This window comes from Talpa occidentalis, unplaced genomic scaffold, assembly GCF_014898055.3.
Source record: "Talpa occidentalis isolate TD23 unplaced genomic scaffold, MPIMG_talOcc4v2.1 talOcc4.7, whole genome shotgun sequence".
Lineage (NCBI taxonomy): Eukaryota > Metazoa > Chordata > Mammalia > Eulipotyphla > Talpidae > Talpa > Talpa occidentalis.
Genome location: NW_023605083.1, coordinates 8941112 through 8967355, shown reverse-complemented (window position 1 = coordinate 8967355; position 26244 = coordinate 8941112). Strand labels below are relative to the sequence as shown.

Sequence of the window (26244 nt, the reverse complement as noted above, 5' to 3'; positions counted from 1 at the left end):
GATCAGGAATATGACTTTAATTCTCTGAGTGTCTGTGGATATAAGTACAAACTCCTGAGCACATTTTCTTGAGGACATAAAATCTCTGTTGGAAAAGGGTCCCAGATTGCCTAAAGTACTTGGTGTAACAGGCAAATCAAGTGTGGTCTTCTTGGTATTGTTGCAGTGAAGGGAAATGGGACTGTAAAGATACAAGTAGAGGGCCTGTTTGGTGGCGCAAGGGGATAAATCTCAGCACTATCATGCTGTTGCCAGCCACTTCAGGACGAGTTCAAACCCCGGCCAGGGAGCTACCCACATGGCCCAGCAGACTTCTCCTGTCTCGCCCGCTGCTCCCCTCAGCAGTGTATTTCAGTAGATCTGCCTTTTCTGCTCCCCACTCTGTCTCTGGTGAATCCTCTCACCCTGCCACACTTCTGGCCTGCACCCCAGTTCGTATATGCATGAAAAAATATCTTTTAAAAACAAGAAAAGATACAAGTAGAAAATGAAGACCAAGAAATGACTGCATGTTGCCCTTGGAACATTTTGTCCGCTGGTTCCATAAATTCCATTTTGCTCTCAAGGAAATAGACTTGTAGCCGATTCTGCCATATAAGTTACTACCTTTATTTGATATATTTAGAAAAGACAGATATTTAGAAAAGACAGATGTTATTACAGTACGGTGTCTTTTGCATATGAATAGTGGGTGTGTGTTTAGTTTTCTCTGAACTTTGGAAAGTGGAAAAACTACTTTTAAGGTGTTTCATTTTTCAAACTTCAACTGTAGTGGGTAGATCAGAGTTTATTTAGAAATAAACAACTGAAAGTGGGGCAGGGAGATACTGATGGGATGCTTACAGATTGGCAGGTACTAGGATATAGAAAAAAAAATCCCTGACAAATGTCTTGATATAGTGTCTGAAATAAATCATGTGTCCAATAATCCTATTATTGTGTCATTGAATTTTCACAACAACCCTGTAAGATAGATGCTAATGTCTTTGTTTTAGAGATGAAATATTTGTGGTTTCAGAGGTTGTCCACAGCCCATAGTTCATCAAAGCCATGTCTCCAACCTACGTCTGTTTTATGGTGGAGCTCAAGTAGGGGTGCTGTGCAGTTGTGTAGGGACACTCTTTACAATCCCATGGAGGCACTGATCATAGTGAGTGGTCCCTGGGGAGTTGTGCCACAAGCCAGCCCTTAGCCCCAAATTTTTCCTGTTTCCTTCCTTGCTTTGTAAGTAAAATTATGAATAAATCATTCACTATGTTATCTCTGCCCTTGTAAACATTTATGTCTGTGTTTATAGTGACTATTAAATTGACTACTTTATACTTGCTCTATCTCTTTTCTCAATTCAGGGCTGTTTCCCAGAGAACCCTCTCTGCCTCTTGATGCAGAGGACATGGAGATGAACACAAATCTAAATGTGGCCCTTAGTTGTATCATCCATATATATATGTGCTTTCTTTTTTTATTTTCACATTTGTGCCAAATTAAGTTAGAAGTTTTTGTTAGACTTCAAAACAAAGTTTATTGTTTGTGCTTTGCAGCATGTTATTTGGTCTTACTAAGTATTGTGAATATTAACCTTAACAGCACTGCCAAAATAATAGGAAATGATGACATTGTCTAAGTAGTTAACAAAGGTATACCGAATCATTCAGATTGCATTTCTATAACTGAAACAAAGTCTGTAGAATATCCAGTGTCCAAACTGGATAAAATACTACTACTTTGACTTCTAAAGTCTTTGCTTATAAAGTTCAGTTTAATAAACATGTATTGCAGGTGTACGATATACCAGTTGCTACTTAGGGCTTTGGAAATACATAACCTAAAATGGTCTGTGCTACCTGGTAATGCATAGTTTGGCTTAAGGAGCTCACTACACAAGTAGTCTCTGAAACAAGTGGTAATGCTAGAATAAACATGTATGTTAGTATTATCGCCACAGTCCCTAAGGAGGGCTTGATTAAGCCCCATATGATGTGGTTAAGATCTCCCAGAGAAGGTAACAAAAATCTTGCTTGGGGCCTCCCTGGTGGCGCAGCGGTTGAGCACTGGGTTGCGAAGCTGCCCGTGGCCTCTGCGGCGCCGGTTCGATCCCCAGCTGCTCCCCGGCCACCAGAGGAGGGTCCCACATGGCGCGCAGACCTCTCCTGCTGCCCGCTGCTCCCCTCAGCAGTGTACCTCGGTCCTTCTGCCTGCTCTGCTCCCGGCTCTGGCTCTGGTGAATTCTCTCACCCTCCCGCGCTTCTGACTGTACCCAGTGCATGTATAAACACAAACAAACAAACAAACAAATAAATTAAAAAAAAAAAAAAAAAATCTTGCTTGCTCTTAAAGAATACACAGAGAGGGCCTCCCTGGTGGTGCAAGGGGTTAGGACACAACCTATGAAGCTATCTGCAGCCACTGCAGCACAAGTTTGATCTCCGGCCAGGGAGCAACTCACATGGCGCAGCAGACCTCTCCTGACTCGCCTGCTGCTCCCCTCAGCAGTGTATTTCAGTCGTTCTGCCTGTTTTGTTCCCCACTCTGTCTCTGGTGAATCCTTTCACCTTCCCACACCTCTGGCCTGAAACCCAGTTCTTGTATGCAAAAATAAATATTTTTTTAAAAATACACAGAGAAAGAGGAGGACTTTCCAGGAAAGGGAACAATCTATGCAAAATCTAGATATTTGACAGCTTGTGATGTGTTCTGGCAATGTGGAGTAATTTGTTGTTAAGTGGTAAGAGATAGAAAGGTAGATTGGGCGGAGCTGTAAAAATCTCATAGGGTATAAGTTGTAAATTTGGACTTTATCTTACGGGCATTGAGGAGCCATAGAAAGGTTTTTAAAATAAGTCAGTGCTTGATCAGAATTAAGATTTGCAATTGTTACTTCAATGGCCATGAGAAGATAGGTCAGAAGTGTGAGACAGGGTAACTACTACCTTTGCAGTAGGCTTTGCAGTAGGACAGAAACTGTCCTGGGGTGTTAGTTATACAGAAATAGAAGGAAAAAAAACATGCCTACGGAGCAAGGGTCACTAGGATTTGGGAGGTAACTTGGGAATCAGAGGACTTAAGTGATTGTGATCCTTTGGCTTCTCAGTGGCTAGCAGTACAACTTACTGATTTGTTTTGAAAAGTGGATACAGGAGGAGGATCAGACATTGACTTGAGTTTGACACAGCAATTTGGGAGTATCTAGTTGACAGTGTTTGTGCAGAAGAGCGTTGAGGAAGGGATTATAGGTCTAGATTAGGGGTCATGAGATGGCACAGCAGATTATAAAGAGACGTTATTGTCAAAAGCAGAACCCTGGATGACTTTCAAGGGACACTTGTAGTCTCAAGTTACGTCTTTTATAGAAATCACATTTTTTTCTACTTTGTAAAATAGACTTGATTTTTTCAAGCAGTTTTAGATACACAGCAAATTGAGAGGAAGGCATAGAGATTTCCTGTATGACCTGCACCCCTACATATGCATCTATTGTCAATATTCCCTTTCTGTTTTAAGTTGATTGAAGTAAAATTTACAAACAATAAAACATAACCCGTTAAGAGATACAGTTCTAAGAGCTTTGACAAATGTAAACTTTTCAGTAACCACCTCTGTAATCAAGATATAGAATATTTTCATCACTCCAGAAAGTCCATTAATGATTCTTTAACTAATCCCCTTATTCCCTTGACTACACTGGCTACCAGTGATGTGATTTCTATACCTATGGTTTTGCCTTTTCCAGAATTCCATATGAATGGAATCATGTAGAATGTACCCTTTTGTGTCACCTTAGGATAATGATTTTGAGATACATCAATGTTACTTGCACGTATTAGAAGTTCATTCCTTTTTATGGTTAAATAGTATTCTGTTGTGTTTGTGTATATATGGTGGTTTGTTTATCCATTCACCATTTGGTGAACATTTGGTTCTTTAGTTTTTGGTGATTATGAATAATGTTGCTATAAACATTCACAAACAGGCCTTTGTATAGATATGTTTCATTTTTCTTGGGTAAATACCTCAGATTGAGTCATATGGAAAAGGTATATTTAACTTTATGAAGCTTGACAAAAACTGCTAAAGCAACTACTGTTTTTCATTCCCATTAGCAATGTATGATAGTTTTTCACTTATTCTACACCCTTGATACAACCCATTGTTTTTCTTTTAATTTTAGCCATTTTTATAGGTTTATTGAGGCATCCCAGAGAGGGTTCAGTTTTCCTAATGACTAATGATAATTGAGTTTCTTTCGTGTGCTTATTTGCCATCGGAACATATATGGTGAAAAGCCCATTTTTAAAGCTGGGTTGCTTATTTCCTTATTGGTTTTTGAGAGCTATCTGTATATTTTGGATATAAATCCCTTACTAGACATATGATTAACAAATAGTTTCTCTAAATCTCTGGCTGTCTTTTCATTCTCATAATAGTGTGTTTTTTCAGTAGAAATTTCTGGTTTTGATAACATCCATTTTATCAATTTTTATGTTCTCAGAAATTGTTATGCCCCAGCATCACAAACATCTTTTCCTGTTTTCTTTAAGTTTTGCATTTTTTAAGATTTACTTTGAGACCTATGATTCATTTTGACTTCAAGCTTGTATATGATGTGAAGTATTGGCGGATACTCAGTTGCATTTGTATGAATGCCAGGTTAATTAACAAGTACAATTTGTTTTATAACCTTTCACAATGAATTACCTTCCTGACTGTTGAAATCAGGTGTCTATGCCTATGTGGGTTTACTTCTAGATTCTGTTCTGTTCGATCTGTGTGTCTTCCCTTTCGCTAACACTACAATGCCTTCATTACTTTACCTGAAACTACATTTATTTTGGAGATGATTGTGGTGTCTGTTAGGAATACTAGTGGCAGCAAGGAACAGAAATCCATACTAATAGTGGGGGGTCTGTTTTTCTATTACAAGTGCTCTAGAGGTAAGCAGTCGCTGGTTTATTGAAATTGCTTATTTGTACCGGGGGCCAACAGACTACAGCCTGTCACCCGTTTTGTAATTCACCTGCATAGGTTCTAAAAATGCATGTGTCCAACCCCAACTTCTGAGACTAGTTTAAGGGGAGAAACAGGTGTTTGAATTTTAACAAGCTCCTGTGAAATATTAGTGATTGTGTTGTATAGTCATGGTGAAGAGCCTTAATCAAAGATTAGATTTTAAGTATAGTGTGCAGACTAGCAGCATTACACTTTGCTGGGAACCTTGTAAAAATGCAAAGTATCAGACTCAGCTCAGACTTACTGAATTGGAACTCACTCTAGGGCCCAACAGCTCGTGTTTTAGCAAGTTCTCCAGATGATTCTGATGCATGCCAAAATGTGGGAGCCTTGAAAATCATTGGTCAATGTTTCCCACATTGGCCTAGGGAAGATTAATTAACTGTCTTATATAAAAACTCTAAGTATGTATAGTGTAATGTCACAGACAGTAATTTTGAAATTGGATTGAAGGTTTATAAATGATATAGCACAGTAATTGTTGAGTATTGTATTGGATCTGACTATCCAAGGTGTATGTTAGGTGACTTTTTAAGCCTTTTAAAAATCAATGTTTTTATGTGTGTACATTTCTTTTCCTTGCCCCTAACCTTTCAGGAAGAGTTAAGGAAATAGAAGACAGTTCTTATTGTTTACAGAATTTATAAATGAGGGAAGAGTGCAAGATAAACATGTATAAACAGAAAGACAAAACAGTTTCTTTCAGATTAGGTATATTTCTGTGATTGGTGGAAATATTACAATGTAGGCGATCTCCCATTACAAAAGCTGGGTTTCCTGAACCCTGTATACCAAAGAATGATACTTCACAGTATATACCATATAATGTCTTCTCTTCAATTTACTTTGCTCTTTTAATGATAGCCTTCCCAGTTATAATTACTAATTGCTTAAACATGAGCACTAATATCTTTTCTCCATCTGTTTTCATGAAGCCATAACTATCCTACTTATGTCATTTCCCCTTCTGCTTGGAAAACAGTTTAGCTTCAGTTAGGTTCTATCTTGTTTACTACGAGTGATACAGTATTTCTTCTGAAAGAGACAAGGGTGATGAGAATTAAGTTTTAGTTCAGTTTTTAGGTGCTTTGAAAAACCTTTGAAAGAAAAGTTTCTGAAAGAAATAAATTTGATTGCACTTGTATGGGAACAGGCATATCAAAGTCAAAATTACCTAACCCACTTAAAAGTTCCACCACAGTGGCTATAACCATAACATGAAGTTCACATAAATAAGAGTTGTCATTGAAGCCAAGAAGTTGAGCATCTATCTGTCTGGCCCTTATCTCTGGCCATGAGTAGCTGCCATGTCAGAATATCCTCAGGAAGATGTCTTCAAAAAGACTCAAGACTGTTTCTCAGTCATAATTTACAGCAAAAGGAACTTGAAGTTTATAGTGTATAAAGTAATAATTGAACTGGGTTCCTTGGTAGTTCAGAGATACCTCTGTTACTGGACTTCTGCTTCCAAACTTCAGTGTAAGTTTTACTGGGAAGACCTCATTCTGTTTAAAAATCTCGTCACCCCACACATTAACTTTTTTTCAGTTTCAGTCATCAGGAGCCTCCTAAATCATCACTTCTCCCCTCCCCCCTTTTTTCTCATGACTTCCTTTTCTTAAATGAATTATTTCTTCTAGTAATTCTTGAATAAGCATTTAGTTTCAGTACTGGGTTTTGTCACTTGTGTTTTCCATAGCATTGGGCAGTTTTCTTTTGATTTGTCAATTATTTATTTCTTGAGCAACTAATAATAAACTGTCATGACTTCAGAAAATGCTTGACATTATTGAAAGAGTGCTTTTTTACTCCAGGATGTTTTATACATGTATCTCTCCACCTTTATTCAAATGTATGTGAACTATAAGGACCTTTTCATATCAGAGAAGTCGCTCTGAGAAATATGAGAGACTTATAGCAGGAGTGGAGAAAATGCATATGAAAATTTATTACATCATAAGTATGTTTGTGTTGATAACTTTGGGAAGCAAACACATTTTCCCTTTTTCTTAACAATAAGAGAAGCTGCTAAAGCTATTCTTAAAGGTATTATTCCTCACCAGACAATTGAAATTGCAAATATTTCAATTGTTAATTTAGGGCACTGTAGAAAACTTTTAGTATCATTGACAAACTTACATATTTCTGGGTATTAGTCTCAAATTCACTGTATGCTTTTTCATGAAAACCAGAATTAAGAGAACAGCTGCAGCTCTTATTGCAGATCTTGATTTATTCTGTTTTTTTTTTTTTTAAATTCAGAAGATATCTTTATCAAAAGAAATGCTGATGATTTTCTCTAGAATACAGACCCATTTAATCAGTACTGGCCTCTCTTCTTCACTTTGCTGATTGCATGTATTTGTGACCCTTAGATTATAGGGAATGGAAGTGAGCAGCAGCTGCAAAAAGAGCTAGCAGATGTGCTGATGGATCCTCCCGTGGACGACCAGCCAGGGGACAAGGAGCTTGTGGAAAGGTCACAACTGGATGGCGAAGGAGATGGGCCTCTTTCTAATCAACTCTCAGCTTCATCCACCATTAACCCTGTGCCATTAGTAGGGCTCCAAAAGCCAGAGATGAGCCTGCCAGTAAAATCTGGACAAGGAGGTTAGGATTGCTGCATTGCTTGCGTAACTGAAGGTTATTGTTTTTAATATTTGAGTGTCCACCTTGTACCATGTTTGATTTTGAGCAAGCAAAAATCATTACCTATGTTCTAGATTCTCCAGATTCTCATTTTAATGGGAGGTGGGAGGAGTAAAATACATGTTTCATTCTGCTTTCCTTTTAAAGTATGTCATTTATACCAAAGAAAGAGAAACAGGAATTAAATGACATTGAGGAAGTCTTTTCTAAATATTTAAAGATTTTTCCAGGAAAGAAGGAATTTGAGTACAATGTTAGAGAAGTGGAGGAATAATGCTTGGTGAAGATATGTTTGCTCCATACCTGCTCCAAACTAAAGCTTTGTAGGAATAGTTATCAAGTTGAAAAAGGGAGCTGAAAGGCATCACAAGGGAGGAGGGAAGTGGCAATTATAAAGGCTCATTGGGAAAAGTAGGGTATTAAAACTGTAGGTGTTTATTGAGAGAGAGAAATTAAGGGATTGAGAGAACATAAAGAAGTGACTAAGATTACAAATAAATTATTTGAGTGCAAGTCAGAAATTATGACAGATTTGGGATTTTTCAGAGAGGTAAAATACTACATGTATTTTTGACTTAACTGTAAATTATAAAGTCAAAACATTAAAAGAAATAGATAAATCACATCTGAAACCCAGGTCACTTTTTAGGTTTAGAATTGACTTGACAACAATACCTAAAAATTTAGGTGTTAGTGACGGAGTTCTAGTGTGATATTTCTGACTTTAACAGACATTTCTTCTGAGAATGGCCTATTATTTCATCAGTATTTAATATTAGAACTGAAATGAGACTTAGAGAATTTTACTTGGTCTTCATGTCAGCATATCAAAATGAAAATACCCATCTTATTTCTGTTTCTTTCAGATTCTGAAGGATCTAGTCCTTTTACACCAGTGGCTGATGAGGACAGTGTAGTTTTCAGTAAACTAACTTATTTAGGCTGTGCCTCAGTCAATGCTCCCAGGAGTGAAGTGGAAGCCTTAAGGATGATGTCCATTTTAAGAAGCCAGTGGCAGATTTCACTAGATGTAACCCTGTCGGTGCCGAATGTATCTGAAGGAACTGTGAGGTAAGACCAACTTCTTGAAACGTTTGTAACATTTGATTAGATTTCTGACCCATTTTTTTTTTTTTTAAGATTTATTTATTTATACAAGAACTAGGGTACAGGTCAGATGCTCAGGAGGGTGAGAGGATTCACCAGAGACAGAGTGGGGAACAGAACAGGCAGACTGACGAAATACACTGCTGAGGGGAGCAGCAGGCGAGGCAGGAGAGGTCTGCCGCGCCATGTGGGATTCTCACCGGCTGGCTGGGATCGAACCTGTGCTGCAGAGGCTGTGAACAGCTTCACAGCACGGCGCTCAACCGCCTGTGCCACCAGGGAGACCCTTGACCCATTGTTTTAAGAAGCAGCACTAGTGAATGAAATACTTATTTTATTCATGTAATGTTTAATTCATATGGCACTTACTTATGACTTCTAAGGATTGTGACTCTAATGAAAAAGTCACTCATTTTGTCAGGGGGAAAGGATTTCCTGAGCAAACTCCATACAGGCTTTGTGAACTCCACCCCCATGACACTGGGAATTACAAATCCCATGATCCCCAAAGGGAAGGTTGTGAGGAGCTGAGGGCGGAGTTAAGCAACTAGGCTCTCAGTTTGAGTATTTAACTGGCCATGTGGCCAGGGGTCGCCATCTTGGGTATACAGCATGCTGGTTTTTTGCCAGTTTGGCGGGTCATTGGGATTCCAGGTCAGTGGAAAGGGCAGGACGCATTTATGAACTTATCTCCCTGAGTTATTCATTTCCCCTTCCCTCGTAAATAAACCTTTTATCAACCTTTTGTGTATGTCTGCAGTTTAGCATTAGTAAGTCCCCTTTAAGCACGCGGTAGGGACCCACAGTCAGGCAACCACATTTAATATCGGGGTTTGCCCTGTAACAATTTGAGTAGTTTTTTTTTTTTTTTAAAGATTATTTATGTATACAAGACCTGCAGTACAAGCCAGAGATGTGGGGGGTGAGAAGATTCACCAGAGACAGAGTGGGTAGCAGAACAGGCAGATCCACTGAAATATACTGTTGAGGGGAGCAGCGGGCGAATCAGGAGAGGTTTGCTGTACCATGTGGATTGCTCCCTGGTGGGCCAGGAATCAAACTTGTGCTGCAGAGGCTGTGGATTGCTTCATAGTGCTGTGCTTAAACCCTTGTGCCACCAGGGAGGCCCCTTGAATAGTATTTTTAAAAAGATTTATTTATGCATGCATGCAAGATTTGGGGTGTAGGCCAGAGGGATGAGTGGGGTGTGTGTGTGAGAGGATTCGCTAGAGACGAGTAGGGTGCAGAACAGGTGGATTCGCTGAAATACACTGCTGACGGGAGCAGCGGGCGAGACGGGAGAGGTCTGCTGTGCCATGTGGGTCAGCTCCTTGGCCGGGGATCAAACTTGTGCTGCAGTGGCTTCCTATAGCTTCATAGTGCTGAGACTTAACACCATATGCCACCAGGGAAGCCCCAATGTTTACATTTCTTTTTTTTTTTTTTCAAAGATTTATTTATACAAGAACTGGGGTACAGGCCAGAAGCCCGGGAGGGTGAGAGAATTCACCAGAGACAAAGCCGGGAGCAGAACAGGTAGACGGACCAAAAACACTGCTGAGGGGAGCAGCGGGCAAGACAGGAGAGGTCTGCTGTGCCGTGTGGGTATCTCCCTGACCACCTGGGAATCAAACCCATGTTGTAGAGACTGCGGACAGCTTCACAGCGCTATGTTCAACCCGCTGCACCACCAGGGACGCCCCCCTCAATGTTTACATTTCTAATGTGTTGTTAACCAGGATTGGTATAGGATTATTAAAAACTATTCAAATGAGGGGCCTTCTTGGTGGTGCAAGAGGTTAAGTCTCAGCAGTGAGAAGCTATTGGCAGCCACTGCAGCACCAGTTCAATCCCCAGCTAGAGAGCTGACCCACATGGTGCAGCAGACCTCTCCTGTCTTGTCCGCTGCTCCCCTCAGCTGTGTATTTCAGTTATTCTGCCTGTTGTGATACCCACTCTGTCTCTGGTGAATCTTCTCAACCCTCTGCACCTCTCGCCTACACTCCAGCTCTTGTATGCATAAATAAATTAATTAAATCTTTAAAAAAAAGGTAAATGTTTTTGGTTAGTTGAAATGCGTACCCTAAGATTCTTTCTATAAAATTGATTTATATTTCCCGTGTTCCCCCAATAGAAATACTAGCTTCACATATTGGTTCTATATGCTTACAGGTTCATGCTGATTTTATAAATTACATAAACTTGTTGGTAGATATTAACTATTCCAGAACAGTCAGATCCTTAATTTTTAAGGTGAGGAAACTGAGGCCCAGAAAAGTCTCTAGAAATGGTTCTGTTTATACTAAGTAGAACATAGTAATAGTAAAAGATAACCAATCAGATGTCTGTATCGACTAGCCTAATACAGAATTTTAAATAGTCAGATGTGCACAACTAAAATAAAAGAGCTTTTATTTCAATGACAAAAATATGCTTATTTCAGAAAAAATTAGGAACAAATAAAAATCTTGGGTAATACTCTAATTCTATCCTCCAGTTGCTATATAGTTAACATCTTGGTTTATTAAGATCCTCTTCATTTATCTGTGTATGTTTGAACATATGTATATAAACCTGCACATATATACATGTTTAATTATAATCCTTGGAATTAGCATATGTAACAATAGAATTATATACACTATCTTGTAACATGCTTTCTTCATTTTTATATGGTGAGTCTCCTTTCATATCAATGAGTAGTAAACATTTTAATTGATAGTGGCACATGATGGATTATTCAGAAATAATTGAACTCTAATGTGAGATTTTAGTTTTTTAATGGAAAGAGCATTGGTAATAATGGCCAGTATTATTATATGAGTACATAAGTACTTTGATTTTCTTATGACTAGGATATATTTGAGAAAAATTTCTGTGTTTTTTTAGGATTTCCTTAGGATAAATTCCTAGCTTACTGGGTCAACGGTTTGCCCATTTTTATTGCTTGTGATACATTGCCAGGTAACCATGTAGAAATATTGATATACTTTAACTTTTCTCATCAGTATATAAAAATACCTGTTTCTCTACCCCCAGGAGCATTTTTGAATTTTCATGGTATTAGGTTAGTAGCTTTATGTGGATAATAGTTAAATATTTCATATTCCAGTTATTTGCATATGTAATTCTTGAGTATTTAAAGAACTATTTCACAAAGACAAGTGCTAATTTGTAAAATTTATTAGCTCTCATTGCTATTTTCTTCTTTTTTTTTTTTAAGATTTATTTTTATTTATTTATACAAGCACTGGGTACAGTCAGAAGCGCAGGAGGGTGAGAGAATTCACCAGAGCAAGAGCTGGGAGCAGAGCAGGCAAAAGGACCGAAGTACACTGCTGAGGGGAGCAGTGAGCGGCAGGAGAGTTCTGCGCGCCATGTGGGACCCTCCTCCGGTGGCCGGGAGCAGCCGGGGATCGAACCGGCGCTGCAGAGGCTGCTGGCAGCTTCGCAACCCAGTGCTCAACCGCTGCACCACCGGGGAGGCCCGCTATTTTCTTCTTAATTATTCCCCCAACTGAAGTTATACTTTTTAAAAATATATTTCAATTCCATGGCTTTAATGCTCTGTTTTGGTTGTCTGCCCTGATATAGCCTTTAGTTATTTAGTTATAGACTGTTAGAAATGTGTCCTTAATGATAGTGTTAATGCTTTCCTGATTGCCTCCCCCAAAGAGGGAATTATGTGGTTTTAAGTAGTATTTTATGTAATCAATAACTTCAGGAATTCACATATAATTATTTGTGAGGACTTAGGAGTAACATGATTAGCTTTCAAAAAAGTGATTTATATATTCTTGCTAGAAGTCTTTAATCTTAATATGATTGTAGTGCAAATAATCCATAACTCCTCTAATCTCTTTGTATCTTTTTTTCTGAACAGACTCTTAGATCCTCAGACAAACACAGAAATAGCAAACTACCCTATCTACAAAATCCTCTTCTGTGTCAGAGGCCATGATGGAACTCCTGAGAGTGACTGTTTTGCTTTCACTGAAAGTCACTACAATGCAGAGCTCTTCAGAATACATGTCTTCCGGTGTGAAATACAAGAAGCTGTAAGTCCTTATGAGAAACTGTCAATGAAGCTTCCCAGTGCCCTCACTCTCTTGAAATGATTGCATTATCTATTATGAACACTTATAAGCCAGGTGAAATTCTCTGCTAGTGCTCCCTTTGTTCCAACTAATAGGCTGAAATATTGACATAAATTGAAAGTTTGGCTAACCAGATCCTTGCTGTTGCTATGAGGGTCAGAAACTATTTGACTGCTGCTTTTTGGGGGTTAGTTAGGTGCTTTGGTTGTAGCAATCACTCATTTGCAAATCATTTTTTTATTTGGACTTGAAAGATAGTTTTATTCAGTGTATTCAGATAGTTTCTACCAATGTAGGAAATCATTTTCAGTTGAACTTCTAACATTTATTACCACTTCTAAAACCTCTTCTCTGTCATTTGTAGGATTGCTTACTTTATAGGTATAACACAGTTACAGGGAAATCAGTGAGGAAAGATGAATTACTTCCCCTGACAAAGTCGGTAACCTTCATTCGTATTAAGACATGTTTATTTCTTGTGATAACAGCCCATTTCCTAACCCATCTGGTTCTAGGTAAGCCGGATTCTTTACAGTTTCGCCACTGCCTTTCGCCGTTCAGCCAAGCAGACCCCACTTTCAGCTGCTGCGGCACCCCAGACTCCTGACAGTGACATCTTTACCTTCTCCGTATCTTTAGAAATAAAAGAAGATGATGGTAAAGGTTATTTTAGGTAGAGCATCTTGTTTTTACTCCTTTTGCTCATATTAACGTTCTGTGTTATCTGTGGTTCACAGAAAACTATGTTATGTTATATAACTTTCATACTATAAGATGATAACTTTCTAGATGGAGAGTTTTATTAAGTGATAAAGTAGGCAAATATGCAGAGGTAAAATTTGAAGAATTTTAAAACAATAAAAAACTTCCATGTGGAGAAACAGATCATGTTACCATTTTCTTCAGTCAGGTCAGAGTACCTAGATGACTGGTAATGTGAACTATGATAGACGCTAAGTCAGCTAGACTTGCAGCTCTTTTTGTTTTGCTGGGCTTTTTAAAAAAAAAGTTTTTGCTGGTTTATTTTAATCATTTAAAGATCACAGTTACTGAAATCAAGTTTTGTAATTAAAGTTTATCTGAACACACTGAAAGGTGAGAAATGAGGTCTGTGTCCAATTCATATGGGGTTAGAAGTAGCTAGTTTGGGTTTTTAAGTAAAATGATACTTCTTTGTATTGTGAAAAGAACCTGGGAATAATAACAAAAAACTTAAGTTTTGTTTATTCATTGCTATTAACAGTGTCACCTTTTATAAATTCTTTTACATCTGTATCCTGACAGTAGTTAACCTGACAGTAGGTAATATCCTGACAGTAGTTAACCTTATGTATAAAATGAGGTGGCTAGACTCAAATCCTTTCTAATTTGAATATGTTGTGGTTGCAAGATGATTTTTTTCTGCATAGCCCATATCACAAAATGGGTGCTTCTTGGGATCTTAATCAGTAGTTGCATATAGAAGCCTCTTTTCTCTATGACTGTCTAAAGTGAGTAAAGTGAAATTATGTCAGCTATGAAAGATAGCTGACATTTTACTTTTGAATTTAAAAGCGCTATTACTTGTTTATTTGTTAGGAAAATGGATACATCTTGGTCTCCTTTCAGATTTTTTGGAATAGTCATGCCATCTGCTGGCTAGTTCAGTGTACTGTGCAACATAGCCTGGCTTTGCTTCTAGAAAGTAAGAGGTGCTGTAAGAAAGTAATGCTTTCTCCATTAGCTGTATTTCTGTTCCCACAGCAGCACAGTGATGTGTGCTTCAGTGTACATGCCTGCCTGGGAAGTAAATTTGTCATTGCAAGCTTTTTAATATTTTTTTTCTTTTAAAAAACAAATGTTTCTTATAAATTGTATTTTCCCCCCCTTTGTTGACACTGTGTAGATCATGTATGTAAATTTCAGTAGTAATATGAAAGATTTTTAAGCCCTCTGATTATAGAGACACTGTCATAACTTCTGAGATCAGACATAGTTGAGACAGCACAATCAAAATCACAAACACCCCTATCCTCTTACCCTCATACCACAGAGATGCTGCACAAAATTCCTGGGTGGTCAGGTTTGCTTTTCAGATTTGTTAGGACTTTGTTCTTTTTGTTGTGTGGTTTAGTCTAGTTTATAGTAAAAATAGTACTGTGTAACCTAATGTTGTAATGAGAACATAGAGAGGTAAGCCTGTCTTTGTCAAATTTGAAGTTGTCAAGCACAATTGCTTTTATTTAGTGATTCCATAATACGCCAAGGAGTTTATCTACACAAGTAGACATCAAGGTGTTCAAAGAGCTATTAACATAAATGTTCTGTTCAACATTACATATGTAACAAAATTAAAAAGTGGTAGCTTAATATTGGCTAGAATGGTTAAAATATAATGGTATACTCATAAGAGTTTATCACTACCCAAGATATATACATGGAGATATATGTAATTACCCATCGCCCAAGTTATATTGTGTTTTACCATAGCAAATGTAGACAAAATACTGTGGCAAAAATTAATGTTTGTCTTTATTCCAGAAAAAGTATAATTCTTTCATTGTTAATATTAAACACCTGCCTCTCAATTCAACCCTTAGGAAGATGGAAATTTTTCATTTATAACATCTTATGTTGTTTTTATTTTCTTTTTAATTTATTTTCTTTTTAATTTATTTTCTTTTTAACATCGTGAGAGAGATTGATGTTTTAGTTTTTATTCTGTAGGTTAAAATGAAAGCCCCAGGGATGCTAAGCCTGTACCTCAGTTTCTTAATTTATACAATAGGAATAAAATGTAAAATTACTTAGACCATTCAGTGATATAGTGACTGGGCCAGAAATACAATCTAGACTCCCTCATATCAGTAAAGTGAGCTTTCATGGATTGATTACCTAAACTCCAATCTGCTTCATGTTAATGTAGCTTTTTCTTGCCCTCCAGACTCAGGACACCAGACACAACTGTATATCCATTGTTGTTTTAAATACTGTTAAGAGATAGTATTTTTTATATCTCATCATCTAAGTACATACAGTCTAATATCAGTTAAAAATTGAGACTTGTCCAGAATCTTGTAGGTAAAATTCTGTTAGCCACAAATTTGACATTTTGGTGTACAAAAGTTTTTCTTTGCATGTCTGTCATTTCTAAGAATTTTTTGATCTTCCAATCTCTGCTACAGTCATTCCTTAATTGGTTAATATATTAGTGTAGCTGGATTTCACACTAATTTTATTTCTTCAGTCACTTTTTAGTTGGAGGAGTTATTCTTGAGCACACAACCTTTTATAGTATCTTCTAACATTTCCATTGCCACTGTATGAAAATTGTCCAGTAGTAAGGTAAAATTTCAATTGGCTGCATATTGGCTGATTGCCATAGGAAGATGTTCTCATTTGAGAACAAAGGAACCAGAGAACCTGGTGTGTGGGAAACCAATGGATTATTTCGGCAAACTGTCATTTAAAGAATATTTTCAACTTTTTTCTTAAGCTGATTTTTATTAACTGTATTATTAGCATTATTCATATAATTATTGTTCAGGGCATTGCTAGGCAGTAGCTGACTATAGGCCACAACGCCCTCACCTGTCATTTTTGAAGGCACCTTGTTTTAAAATACAAAGGAACTATGATTAAGTATCTTATTCATCACCTAGTTAAACATTATTTGCAAACAAATAATGCAAAAGTAATTTATTTGTAAAAACCAGTGACTATAAAGAGAAAGAAAAGCAAGCAAACATTTTTTGAGTGCCTGTGTGCTGGTTGCAATGTTAGGTGCTTTACAAATATTTAATTTTCAGAGAAGCAAAAGAGATAAAACTAAAGCCACATTTTAGAAGGCATAGGAATAGATTTTCTAGCTTTCATAGATGATTTAATGGGTTAATATAGTGATAATATTTTCACATAAAAGGGCAGATGATGATTTTTAAATTTTTTGTAATGATTTGAAAACCAGGCACAGAAAATAATAAAATCTGTGGTTGTTTTCTGGACATGATTTTCAAATCATAACAAAAATTACTGTAGTATATGTATGAAATGCTTTGCAAAATTAATAAAACTGTTGTTTCTACAGTGCAGTTCCCAAAGACAAGGATAGACAATGCTTTAAACTCCGGCAAGGGATTGATAAGAAGATTGTCATCTATGTGCAACAAACAACTAATAAAGAACTTGCCATTGAAAGGTAAGTGAGTTTAGTAAGTTCAGCTTAAATAAGAATTTTGATTTTGATCAATCTAATGGAGTAGTCATATACTATTAAAAAATGTATTTGCAAATATTTTCCCCTAGGGAATTCTTTTGCTTTGAAGTGACTTTGTTCACTTTTAATTATTTCTCCTACGTTTTCAGCTGATATGCTGACTTTAACTATGGGATAATGAAAGGTAACTATGGAATTTGCTGTTCTCCAGAAAGTAAGGATTGTTTTGGCTATGCTGTTATACAGCTTTAATGTGTCCTTTTTTTCATCCTAAGAATATTTTTATAATTGTATTTTTTTTTCAGTTGAGGTAGTAGTGTTGATTTACAGCACTATGGTGATTTGGGGGTGTAGGTTTATACCTCTTCAGATGTATGTTACCATAGCATGTCTACCACCGAAGCCCAGTCATTCACATCTCAGCCCACCCTACCCCTCTGGTGGCCTCAATGCTGCAGTCAGGTTTCTAGGGTTTATTTTGGTTTAGTTTTAGCTGTCCCTTTCATTTGTTTACAAGAATTTTTTTAGGTAACAGAACTGAAACTTTTTTTGTTGCATTTTTTCCAAATTTCCAACCATTGGTTCTTTTTCTTGTGTAGGTGTTTTGGTCTTCTCCTCAGCCCCGGAAAAGATGTACGGAATAGTGACATGCACTTGTTAGATTTGGTGAGGACTGCTTTTTTTCTTACTCTTTTTTTTAAAGTTATGCATTGTTTCCTCAAGGCTATTTCACTCACTCTCATTTGAATCTCATGTTGACATGTTAATGAAGGTGTTCTTGTCATTAAAACAATTAACAAAAGATAAGGGAATTTTCTTAATTTTGACTTGATATTTATTAGTCTGCCCCTCAGTCAACTTCATCTTGTTCTTGGCTGCAATGATGATAATCTCTTTATCTGTCATTTAGGGGTGATGTGCACATCAAAGGAGAAAATTTATTACAGAATTCTTAGTAAACTGTCATGAGCTTTAGAAAAGTAGGAGGCATTAGTATTATTGCTATTATATGAAAATGTTTATATGTTAATTATTCAATTAATATGTTAATAATACGTAAATATGTTAATTATTCACAGAAGAATTGAGCATAGTTTCAGGTAGTGAATTTACCTGATGTTTATACAATTTGATATGATTTACAAGCTTATAACTTGTCAGTAACAATTACTATAAGTAATTGATAGATTTTTCATTTTAACCATAATTATTCATATAAAAGCCTACATACCTGATCCCCTTTCATGTTCTTATATTTTTGTAGTTCCTATTTTTTTAAAGGCAGTAAAATGGAGGTTATGTTGTTCTTTTATTTTATTATTTGTGTTTGTTTTACTCTATGTTTTAGGAATCTATGGGCAAAAGTTCAGATGGAAAGTCCTATGTAATTACTGGGAGCTGGAATCCGAAATCTCCACATTTTCAAGTTGTCAATGAAGAAACTCCTAAAGGTAATATAGATTGTTGTCATCTTAACATACACAGTTATCCTAAGAACATACTATTGATAAAAATTAGGCCCACTTATTTGACAAATAATCCAATGTTTACCTAATTTTGGTGAAACCAAAATATTTGTTAGTTCTTTGAGTTTGTTACTAAATTTGACGTATAAACAAAGTATCATTTTCTGCCACTTAGTTTACCCACTCTGTCTCTTCTACATTTTCCTTCCCCACATTCCTTTTCTATTTATTTACTTATTTATTTACAGACTCTAAGTTTTAATTTGGGGAAGAAATGCTCTATGCACATATGATTAAAAATTCAAGCAGTGTAAAGGGAAGTAAAAATCTACCACAGTCCATAGGACCCCACCCCAAAGGGGGCTGACGTGACTACTTTCCTGTGTAGCTTTTTAGATAGTCTGTTGATAAACAACCCCTTCCAAGATAGCTCATACTTTTCCTACATGTCATTTAATCCCTGAGTAATACTCTATTCTGAAAATTTGCTTTATGAGCCTCTTACTGTTTTCACATCGCTTTTTCTTGTTATTTATGGTACTGTAGCTAATTGGTTACAGATACAGTTACCATTGTTAACTAAGATTTTAAAAGTTGAGAATTTCCGTTGTTGAATGTGGTATAAGAAACTCTTTCGCAAAACAATCTGACAGTACATTTCATAAACTTTAAAATATATACTGTTGTCACTTACTAATTCCACTTCAGTGGTTTTAACCAAGAAAACATTTCTTGGTAGAGAAATATTTTCAAAGCAACTATTTAACTGATTATTTTATTGAATTGATGGATTGCATGAAGATATTGAAAGTTTATAATGGAAGTAGTTACTTTAACATTAGTCATATAGAAAATATATTTTTAATTTTGAAATTTGCTCTCCCACCTCTCTCTCTAGACAAAGTGCTGTTTATGACCACAGCTGTTGATTTGGTCATAACAGAAGTGCAGGAGCCGGTTCGATTTCTCCTAGAAACAAAAGTTCGGGTGTGCTCACCTAACGAAAGACTCTTCTGGCCCTTCAGCAAACGTAGTACCACTGAAAATTTCTTTTTGAAACTAAAACAGGTACGCTAAGTAAACATACTGAAACAAAAATATTTATTAATATAGAAAATCATATTCACATAAAATCACATACAACAGTATAATTTTGGAAGGTCAAAGTTGTACGTAAATAAAATCACTTCAACAAATATTTAGAGACCTACAATGTTCTTGAAACAAATCAGAGAACAAGCTACATTAGAAATAGTTATAATTTTAGGAAGATAGGAAGCAAAACAGAAATAGAGATTTCTTTCCAGTGTTATCGTAGGGACAAAAGTAAACCTGAGTCTCAGCACTGATCTCTCAGCTCTTTAATGTGCCAGCAGAGAGGATCAGCAGAGGGTTATGTAGGGCATAGCTTTGAAGTTGGAGTGCTTAGATCTCACCATTGACTAATTTAATGACTTTGAGCAAGTTCCTTCAACTCTCTGAGCCTCAGTTTACTAAGTTGTAAATGACAGTGATAATAGAACCTTCTTCATAGGGTTATTGTGACACTGAGAAACTGTACAGCCAATTTGAAATAGTTCCTGGCAAATAGTATGTTCTTTATACGTTATAACAATTATTGTTGAGAGGAACTGTGGGATCTTAGTTCCACAGAGAAAGAATGAAATCAAAATGAGATGGATGATCAACCCCAGAGGAAGAATGCTTTAGAAAGAAAGCCATTTCACAAACGTCATTTTAAAAGTTTAAGGAGGGGGCCTCCCTGGTGGTGCAAGGGGTTAAGCACTGCACTATGAAGAAATCTGCAGCCACTGCAGCACGAGTTCGATCCCAGCTGGCCAGGGAGCAATCCACATGGCTCAGCAGACCTCTCCTGTCTCGCCCGCTGCTCCCCTCAGCAGTGTATTTCATCAGTCTGCCTGTTCTGTTCCCCACTCTGTCTCTGGTGAATCCTCTCACCCTCCCCCACATCTCTGGCTTGTACCCCAGCTCTTGTATGCATAAATAAATAAATCTTTAAAAAAAAATGAGTTAGTGAGAATAGCTTTTTAAAATTTCTAGGGAAAAGGTGATAAATATAAATTAATTTTATAATGTTTTGGTACAAATTTGTATATAACAAAATAGATATTCTCTTTAGCTAGAGTTCTGTCTCTTTAGTCTTACTTTACTTAATATAGATCAGAGTTCCCTGATCTTGCATTTACCTTGAGGTCTTATGTTAATACAACTTTGGATTCAAAGATGACATGGTTTTATAGGAATATTACATATGTAGGTACATTATCTAGAACAGTGTATCTTAATTTCATTTAATATTATTCCTATGCAGAGTTTTTAAATATTTTTTTTCCAAGATATTTATTTATACAAGAACGAGGTACAGGCCAGATATGCGGGAGGGTGAGAGGATTCACCAGAGACAGAGTGGGGAGTAAAACAGGCAGATGGACTGAAGGCACCGCTGAGGGGAGCAGCAGGAGAGGCAGGAGAGGTCTGCCATGCCATGTGGGTATCTCCCTGGCTGGCTGGGAATTGAACCTGCACTGCAGAGGCTGCGGACAGCTTCACAGTGCAGCGCTCAACCCGCTGCGCCACCAGGGAGGCCTACAGTGTTTTTAAATATTAAAATATACTTTTTTTTTTTTTTTTTTTTTTTTTTATAGAGGCATGCTTTATTTATTTGTTTGCTGGTTTGTTTGTTTGTTTTGTTTATACATGCACTAGGCACAGTCAGAAGCGCGGGAGGGTGAGAGAATTCACCAGAGCCAGAGCAGAGAGAGCAGAGCAGGCAGAAGGACCGAAGCACACTGCTGAGGGGAGCAGCGGGCGGCAGGAGAGGTCTGCACGCCATGTGGGACCCTCCTCCGGTGGCCGGGGAGCAGCCGGGGATCGAACCGGCGCCGCAGAGGTCGCGCGCAGTTTCGCAACCCAGCGCTCAACCGCTGCGCCACCGGGGAGGCCCAATATTAAAATATACTTTTAATTCGATTAACAAATGGCTTTAGGTGGGTAAACTAGGCAGAAACATGCATACCTGAGACATAGCCTGATAGGTTATTCTAGACACTCTGTTAAGGCTACAAGCTAAACATAGACTGAGTTGTCAATATTTTCTTTGTGGAAAGTAGAAGTTATATGTGGAAGCTGGGAGGAGGGCAGGGAATTTCTGAGAATGAGCTTTCATTTTTCTCCTTATTTGGTAGTCTTAAGGAGGGGGGTGTGTGTGAAGGGTAGTGAGTGGGAAAGTAGAGCTACAGTGTAAAGAATTTAAACATTTTGCTGACTTAGCATACTATGGAATCACTCATTATAATGTAATGAGTTAAGTTTATTCCTTCTTTTACTTTCATGGCATTAGAAAGTAATAGTTACCACTAATCATGGCCCTAATGTGACCATCACTCTGGTAGCCACTTGCACTTCTGTCTTAGTAATTTTCACAGTGCTCCATGAGGGAGGACCATGTTCTCATTTTATAGATCCACAGATGTAAAATAGTAGCTTTGGGGTGAGGTTGGGGAGTGTTGATGCATCCCTAAACCTTCTAAGAGTTTCACCCTGGGCTCTTCACACTCTCCTTTTGTCATTTTTTCTTTAAGAGTGTTTTTAGGATTTACTTAAATGGAGCATAATTTTAGAATTTTAACATCTTCGCAGCTCTCATTAGAAAGAAAAGGAAGCAGTACTACAGATTAAATATTTTAAATGTATAATATATAGTTATTGCCTCCAGTGTGGGAAAATAATTATAGAAAAATAGTTTAATACTTTGTTTAAAATTTGCCTTTTTCCTTTCACTAAAATTATCTGGTGACTCAGTAACTCCTTTTTAGCCTAAAAGCCATGCCAACAGTGGGGGTTATTATATATTAGAGAAGAAACTTTTAAAACTAGTGGGGAAAGTAGGATTGCTTTCTTGGATTTAAATTTTCAGCTACCATTTATTAAAAGAGGAAGAAAATGGTCTAAGAGTAACCTAAAGTGAATAAGAGATCAACTAAACTTTTTTTTGACACATTCAAATGCCAGTCTTATTGCACATGGTCCAAGAACACTCAAATAATACACCAAATACAATCAGATGTTGAAGATTGTTCTTCAAACATCATAACCAGTGAGGCCACGCTTGCCTGTGATCTCACTGACAATAAGGCCAAATCCACACCTCATTGACCCCCAAGCCATTCAGCAGTGAGCGCTTCCTTAACTGTGAGCTGTTTGAAGCAACCAGTTTTGGTATTGTTGGCTATTTTTTTCAAGCTCTGAATAGCTCTAGGGATCTTACCAGGCAGTGGAACCAGCTCAACTTTGGCATAATTTTATATAAGAAACCTTGAAGGACACCTTAAAGCCACTTGGTAGAGACAGCAGTTACCCTTTCTATGCCTTGGTAATTGGGTTTTTTTTTTTTTTTTAAAGATTTATTTATTTATTTATTTATTTATTTATTTATTTATACAAGCACTGGGTACAGTCAGAAGCACAGGAGGGTGAGAGGATACACCAGAGACAGAGCGGGGAGCAAAACAGGCAGACCGACGAAGTACACTGCTGAGGGGAGCAGCGGGTGGCAGGAGAGGACTGCACACCATGTGGGACCCTCCTCCGGTGGCTGGGGATCAGCCGGGGATTGAACCGTTGCTGCAGAGGCTGCGGGCAGCTTCGCAACCCAGCGCTCAACCGCTGAGCCACCAGGGAGGCCCCGTAATTGGGTATTTGATGAAACAGTCTGAAGACAGTAAATGAAAATGTCGCTTTGGCGTCCTGCTCACTAGGCATTCTTTTTTCCCTAAGGGTTTTTAAATGTAAACATAAATTTTTTTATTTAGAAAGGTTACCTTTAGTGTAGATATTAAAAGTAACACCTTTTTATTCTCACCTTCTGTATGAAAGCAGATGTGGTCCTTAATTTAAAAAAATTAGGGACCTCCCCTGGTAGCACAGCGGTTGAGTGCTGGGCTGCGAAGCTGCCCGCAGTCTCTGCAGCACTGTTCGATCCCCAGCCACTGGCAAGGGTCCCACATGGCACGACAGACCTCTCCTGCCGTATCTGCTGCTCCCCTCAGCAGTGTGTTTTATCAGTCTGCCTGTTCTGTTCCCCGCTCTGGCTCTGGTGAAATCTCTCACCGTCCCTTGTTTCAGACTGTACCAGTGCTTGTATAAATAAATAAATAAATCTTTAAAAAAAAATTAGAAGAATTTTATTTATGTTTAATAACACTTTCATTTTCAAGATAAAGCAAAAGGAGAGAAAGAACAATACTGACACTTTATATGAAGTTGTGTGCTTGGAAAGCGAATCAGAGAGAGAGAGGAGGAAAACTACAGCCAGTCCCTCAATTCGCCTGCCACAGTCTGGATCTCAGAGTTCAATGATACCTTCTCCTCCAGAAGATGATGAAGAGGAAGGTAAATTGTAGGGGGAGTTTAATTTCTCTTTGGGGGCAGAGGACCATGCAGACTATTATACTTTTACCAGGAAAGTGATGATGTGCTGTAATATTTAGAATGCTTTAAATTACTAGTATGAGAAATCTACTGCAGGCAAAGCACTCAAAAATCAATAATAATATCTGATTTTCCTTAAGTTAATTGTAATCAATGAAATTTATAGTGTGTCTTTTAAATATCAGTCTATTTACTAACTTTTGTGTATTAGCATATTTTTAGAGCATGTTTGACATATCTTTCCCCTAACTAAATGTGTTGTCCCAACTGATTCATCTTGTAACAATAAGTTTACTTGCCAAAATGTGGCTTCCACATATGACCTTATTAAATATACACCAAAATAAACTCAGTTTATGTTAAAATATACTAACATAGAAGTGAGAAATGGAAGAAAGCATCACAGGGAAGGTGATAGTTTGAGAGACAGTCTTTGATTTATAATTTAGTAACAGGCCTTATTCTTTTTTTTTTTTAAATAATAAATTTTATTTTTATATTCCCCCATACAATTGCAAATGCCCCATTCTGACCCCAATCCCTCCCCTCCCGGCCCCCACCCCCCAAAAACTGTCTCTGGTTCATAGTTTTTTGTTGATTTTGATTTTCACTTTCTTATAGTTATTCATTTTCCTGGTCCCTTATTTAAGTTTTCTAGATTCCTGCTATGAGTGAGACCATCCGGTATTTTTCTTTTTCTTTTTGGCTTATTTCGCTGAGCATGATCCCTTCCAGCACCATCCATGCTGCTGCAAATGGCATGTGTTTATCTTTTTTGAATGCTGAGTAATATTCCATGGTATATATGTACCACATCTTCTTGATCCAGTCATCTATTTTTGGGCATTTGGGCTGTTTCCAAAGCTTAGCTATTGTAAATAGTGCTGCTATAAACATAGGGGTGCAGGTGCTCTTTGGAATTGATGTTTCTGTGTCCTTTGTGTAAATACCTAGAAGTGGAATTGCTGGATCATATGGAAGCTCTATGTTTAGTAGGTCCAGAAATCTCCACACAGCTCTCCATAGTGGTTGGACCAGTTTGCACTCCCATCAGGCCTTATTCTTAAGGGAATAAAAGGCTAGTTATGAGGGGAGGTGTCTATCTAAGTAATACTTCCAGAACAGGAAGTATTCTGGAAACTCCTAGAGCGAATCCATCTTTCATACTGGGAAGTGTGATGGGGTATTATGAAGAGCTGTTTATGATCTGGGACTTTTAAAATGTAAGGGAAATTCAATGGGGATAAATAGGCTGGTTTGGGCATTTCTTGCTAAGAAAATGCATTAACTAAGGCATGGAGATGGCACAAGTGATTGACTGGGTTAGAAGAAATAGATATCTAAGATTATATGTCCTTTTCTAGTTTGAGTGCAAGCTCTAACTTTCCAGTTCTCATTGTTCTCTATAATTTCCTCTTTCAGTATGGATCAGTTATTTGCTGGTAATATTAATGCCACCAAATACTTGATACGTAATATGAGGTAGGCAGGTACTTTGTTTTAAAGTAAAATACTTTGTATAATCCTCACAAAAATCCTAAAATTTGCAATTTAGTATTGTTCTCATTTTGCACTTAAGGAAATGGAAACTCAGAAAGTAAATTTGTCTGAGGTCACATGGCTAGAAATTGCCAGGGAGAAAAGAAGGAGGCAGGATGGAGATCCAGAAGGAGACCTGGAGGAGGCACATAGAGCAGAGAGACACGTGAAGAAACTGCGCTTGCCTTTTGGTCGTGGACTGAGTGACAGAGATGTGGGATAATTACTACTGCCAACCTGTTGCAACTCTACTGGTGGTCTAGAAATGAAATTACAGGTCAAAAGGAAAACAGAAAATATGTGATAAACTGAATTATATGTGCTTCCATTAAAAAAATACAATGAGGAGGGGGCGGAGCAACATGGCGGCGAGGAGACGCTGCGAGTAAGATCTCCCATTAAAAAAAGTTAATAGGGAGGAAAAGCAGCAGGTCCCAGTGAGAACTGGGACACGGAAGATAAACGGGTGACGCCAGCGAACTGCCCGAAGAAGAAAGTGGCCATAAAAGAGGACTAGAAGGGAGGGAAGCGCAGAACCCTGCTCCCCTCCCCCGCCCACAGAGGCGGCACTCTCCGACCGGCAGAGAGGAGGAAAACAACAAACCAAAACGGCCCACAAGAACGAACGACGCAGCAAGCGGGACTGTGAGTGGAAAGGAACTATTGCAGCCACCACACCCCGTGAACTGGAGCTGAGGCGAACCCTGCAGGATTCGCCTAGGCAGTGAGCGAA

The 26244-nt window shown here is 37.7% G+C and overlaps 1 protein-coding gene across 2 annotated transcripts in view; it reads left to right on the top strand.

The window, feature by feature from the left end:
• The window catches only part of RABGAP1 (RAB GTPase activating protein 1), a 151262-nt gene that overhangs the window by 44103 nt on the left and 80915 nt on the right, over nt 1-26244 (top strand). For both annotated transcript variants that reach the window (XM_054689760.1, XM_037494407.2), the window contains exons 3-11: nt 7383-7617; nt 8523-8727; nt 12647-12821; nt 13376-13533; nt 16927-17037; nt 17655-17721; nt 18404-18506; nt 19420-19589; nt 23759-23933. In XM_054689760.1, the coding sequence (XP_054545735.1) occupies nt 7383-7617; nt 8523-8727; nt 12647-12821; nt 13376-13533; nt 16927-17037; nt 17655-17721; nt 18404-18506; nt 19420-19589; nt 23759-23933 (1399 nt within the window). The remainder of the gene's footprint in view (nt 1-7382; nt 7618-8522; nt 8728-12646; nt 12822-13375; nt 13534-16926; nt 17038-17654; nt 17722-18403; nt 18507-19419; nt 19590-23758; nt 23934-26244) is intronic.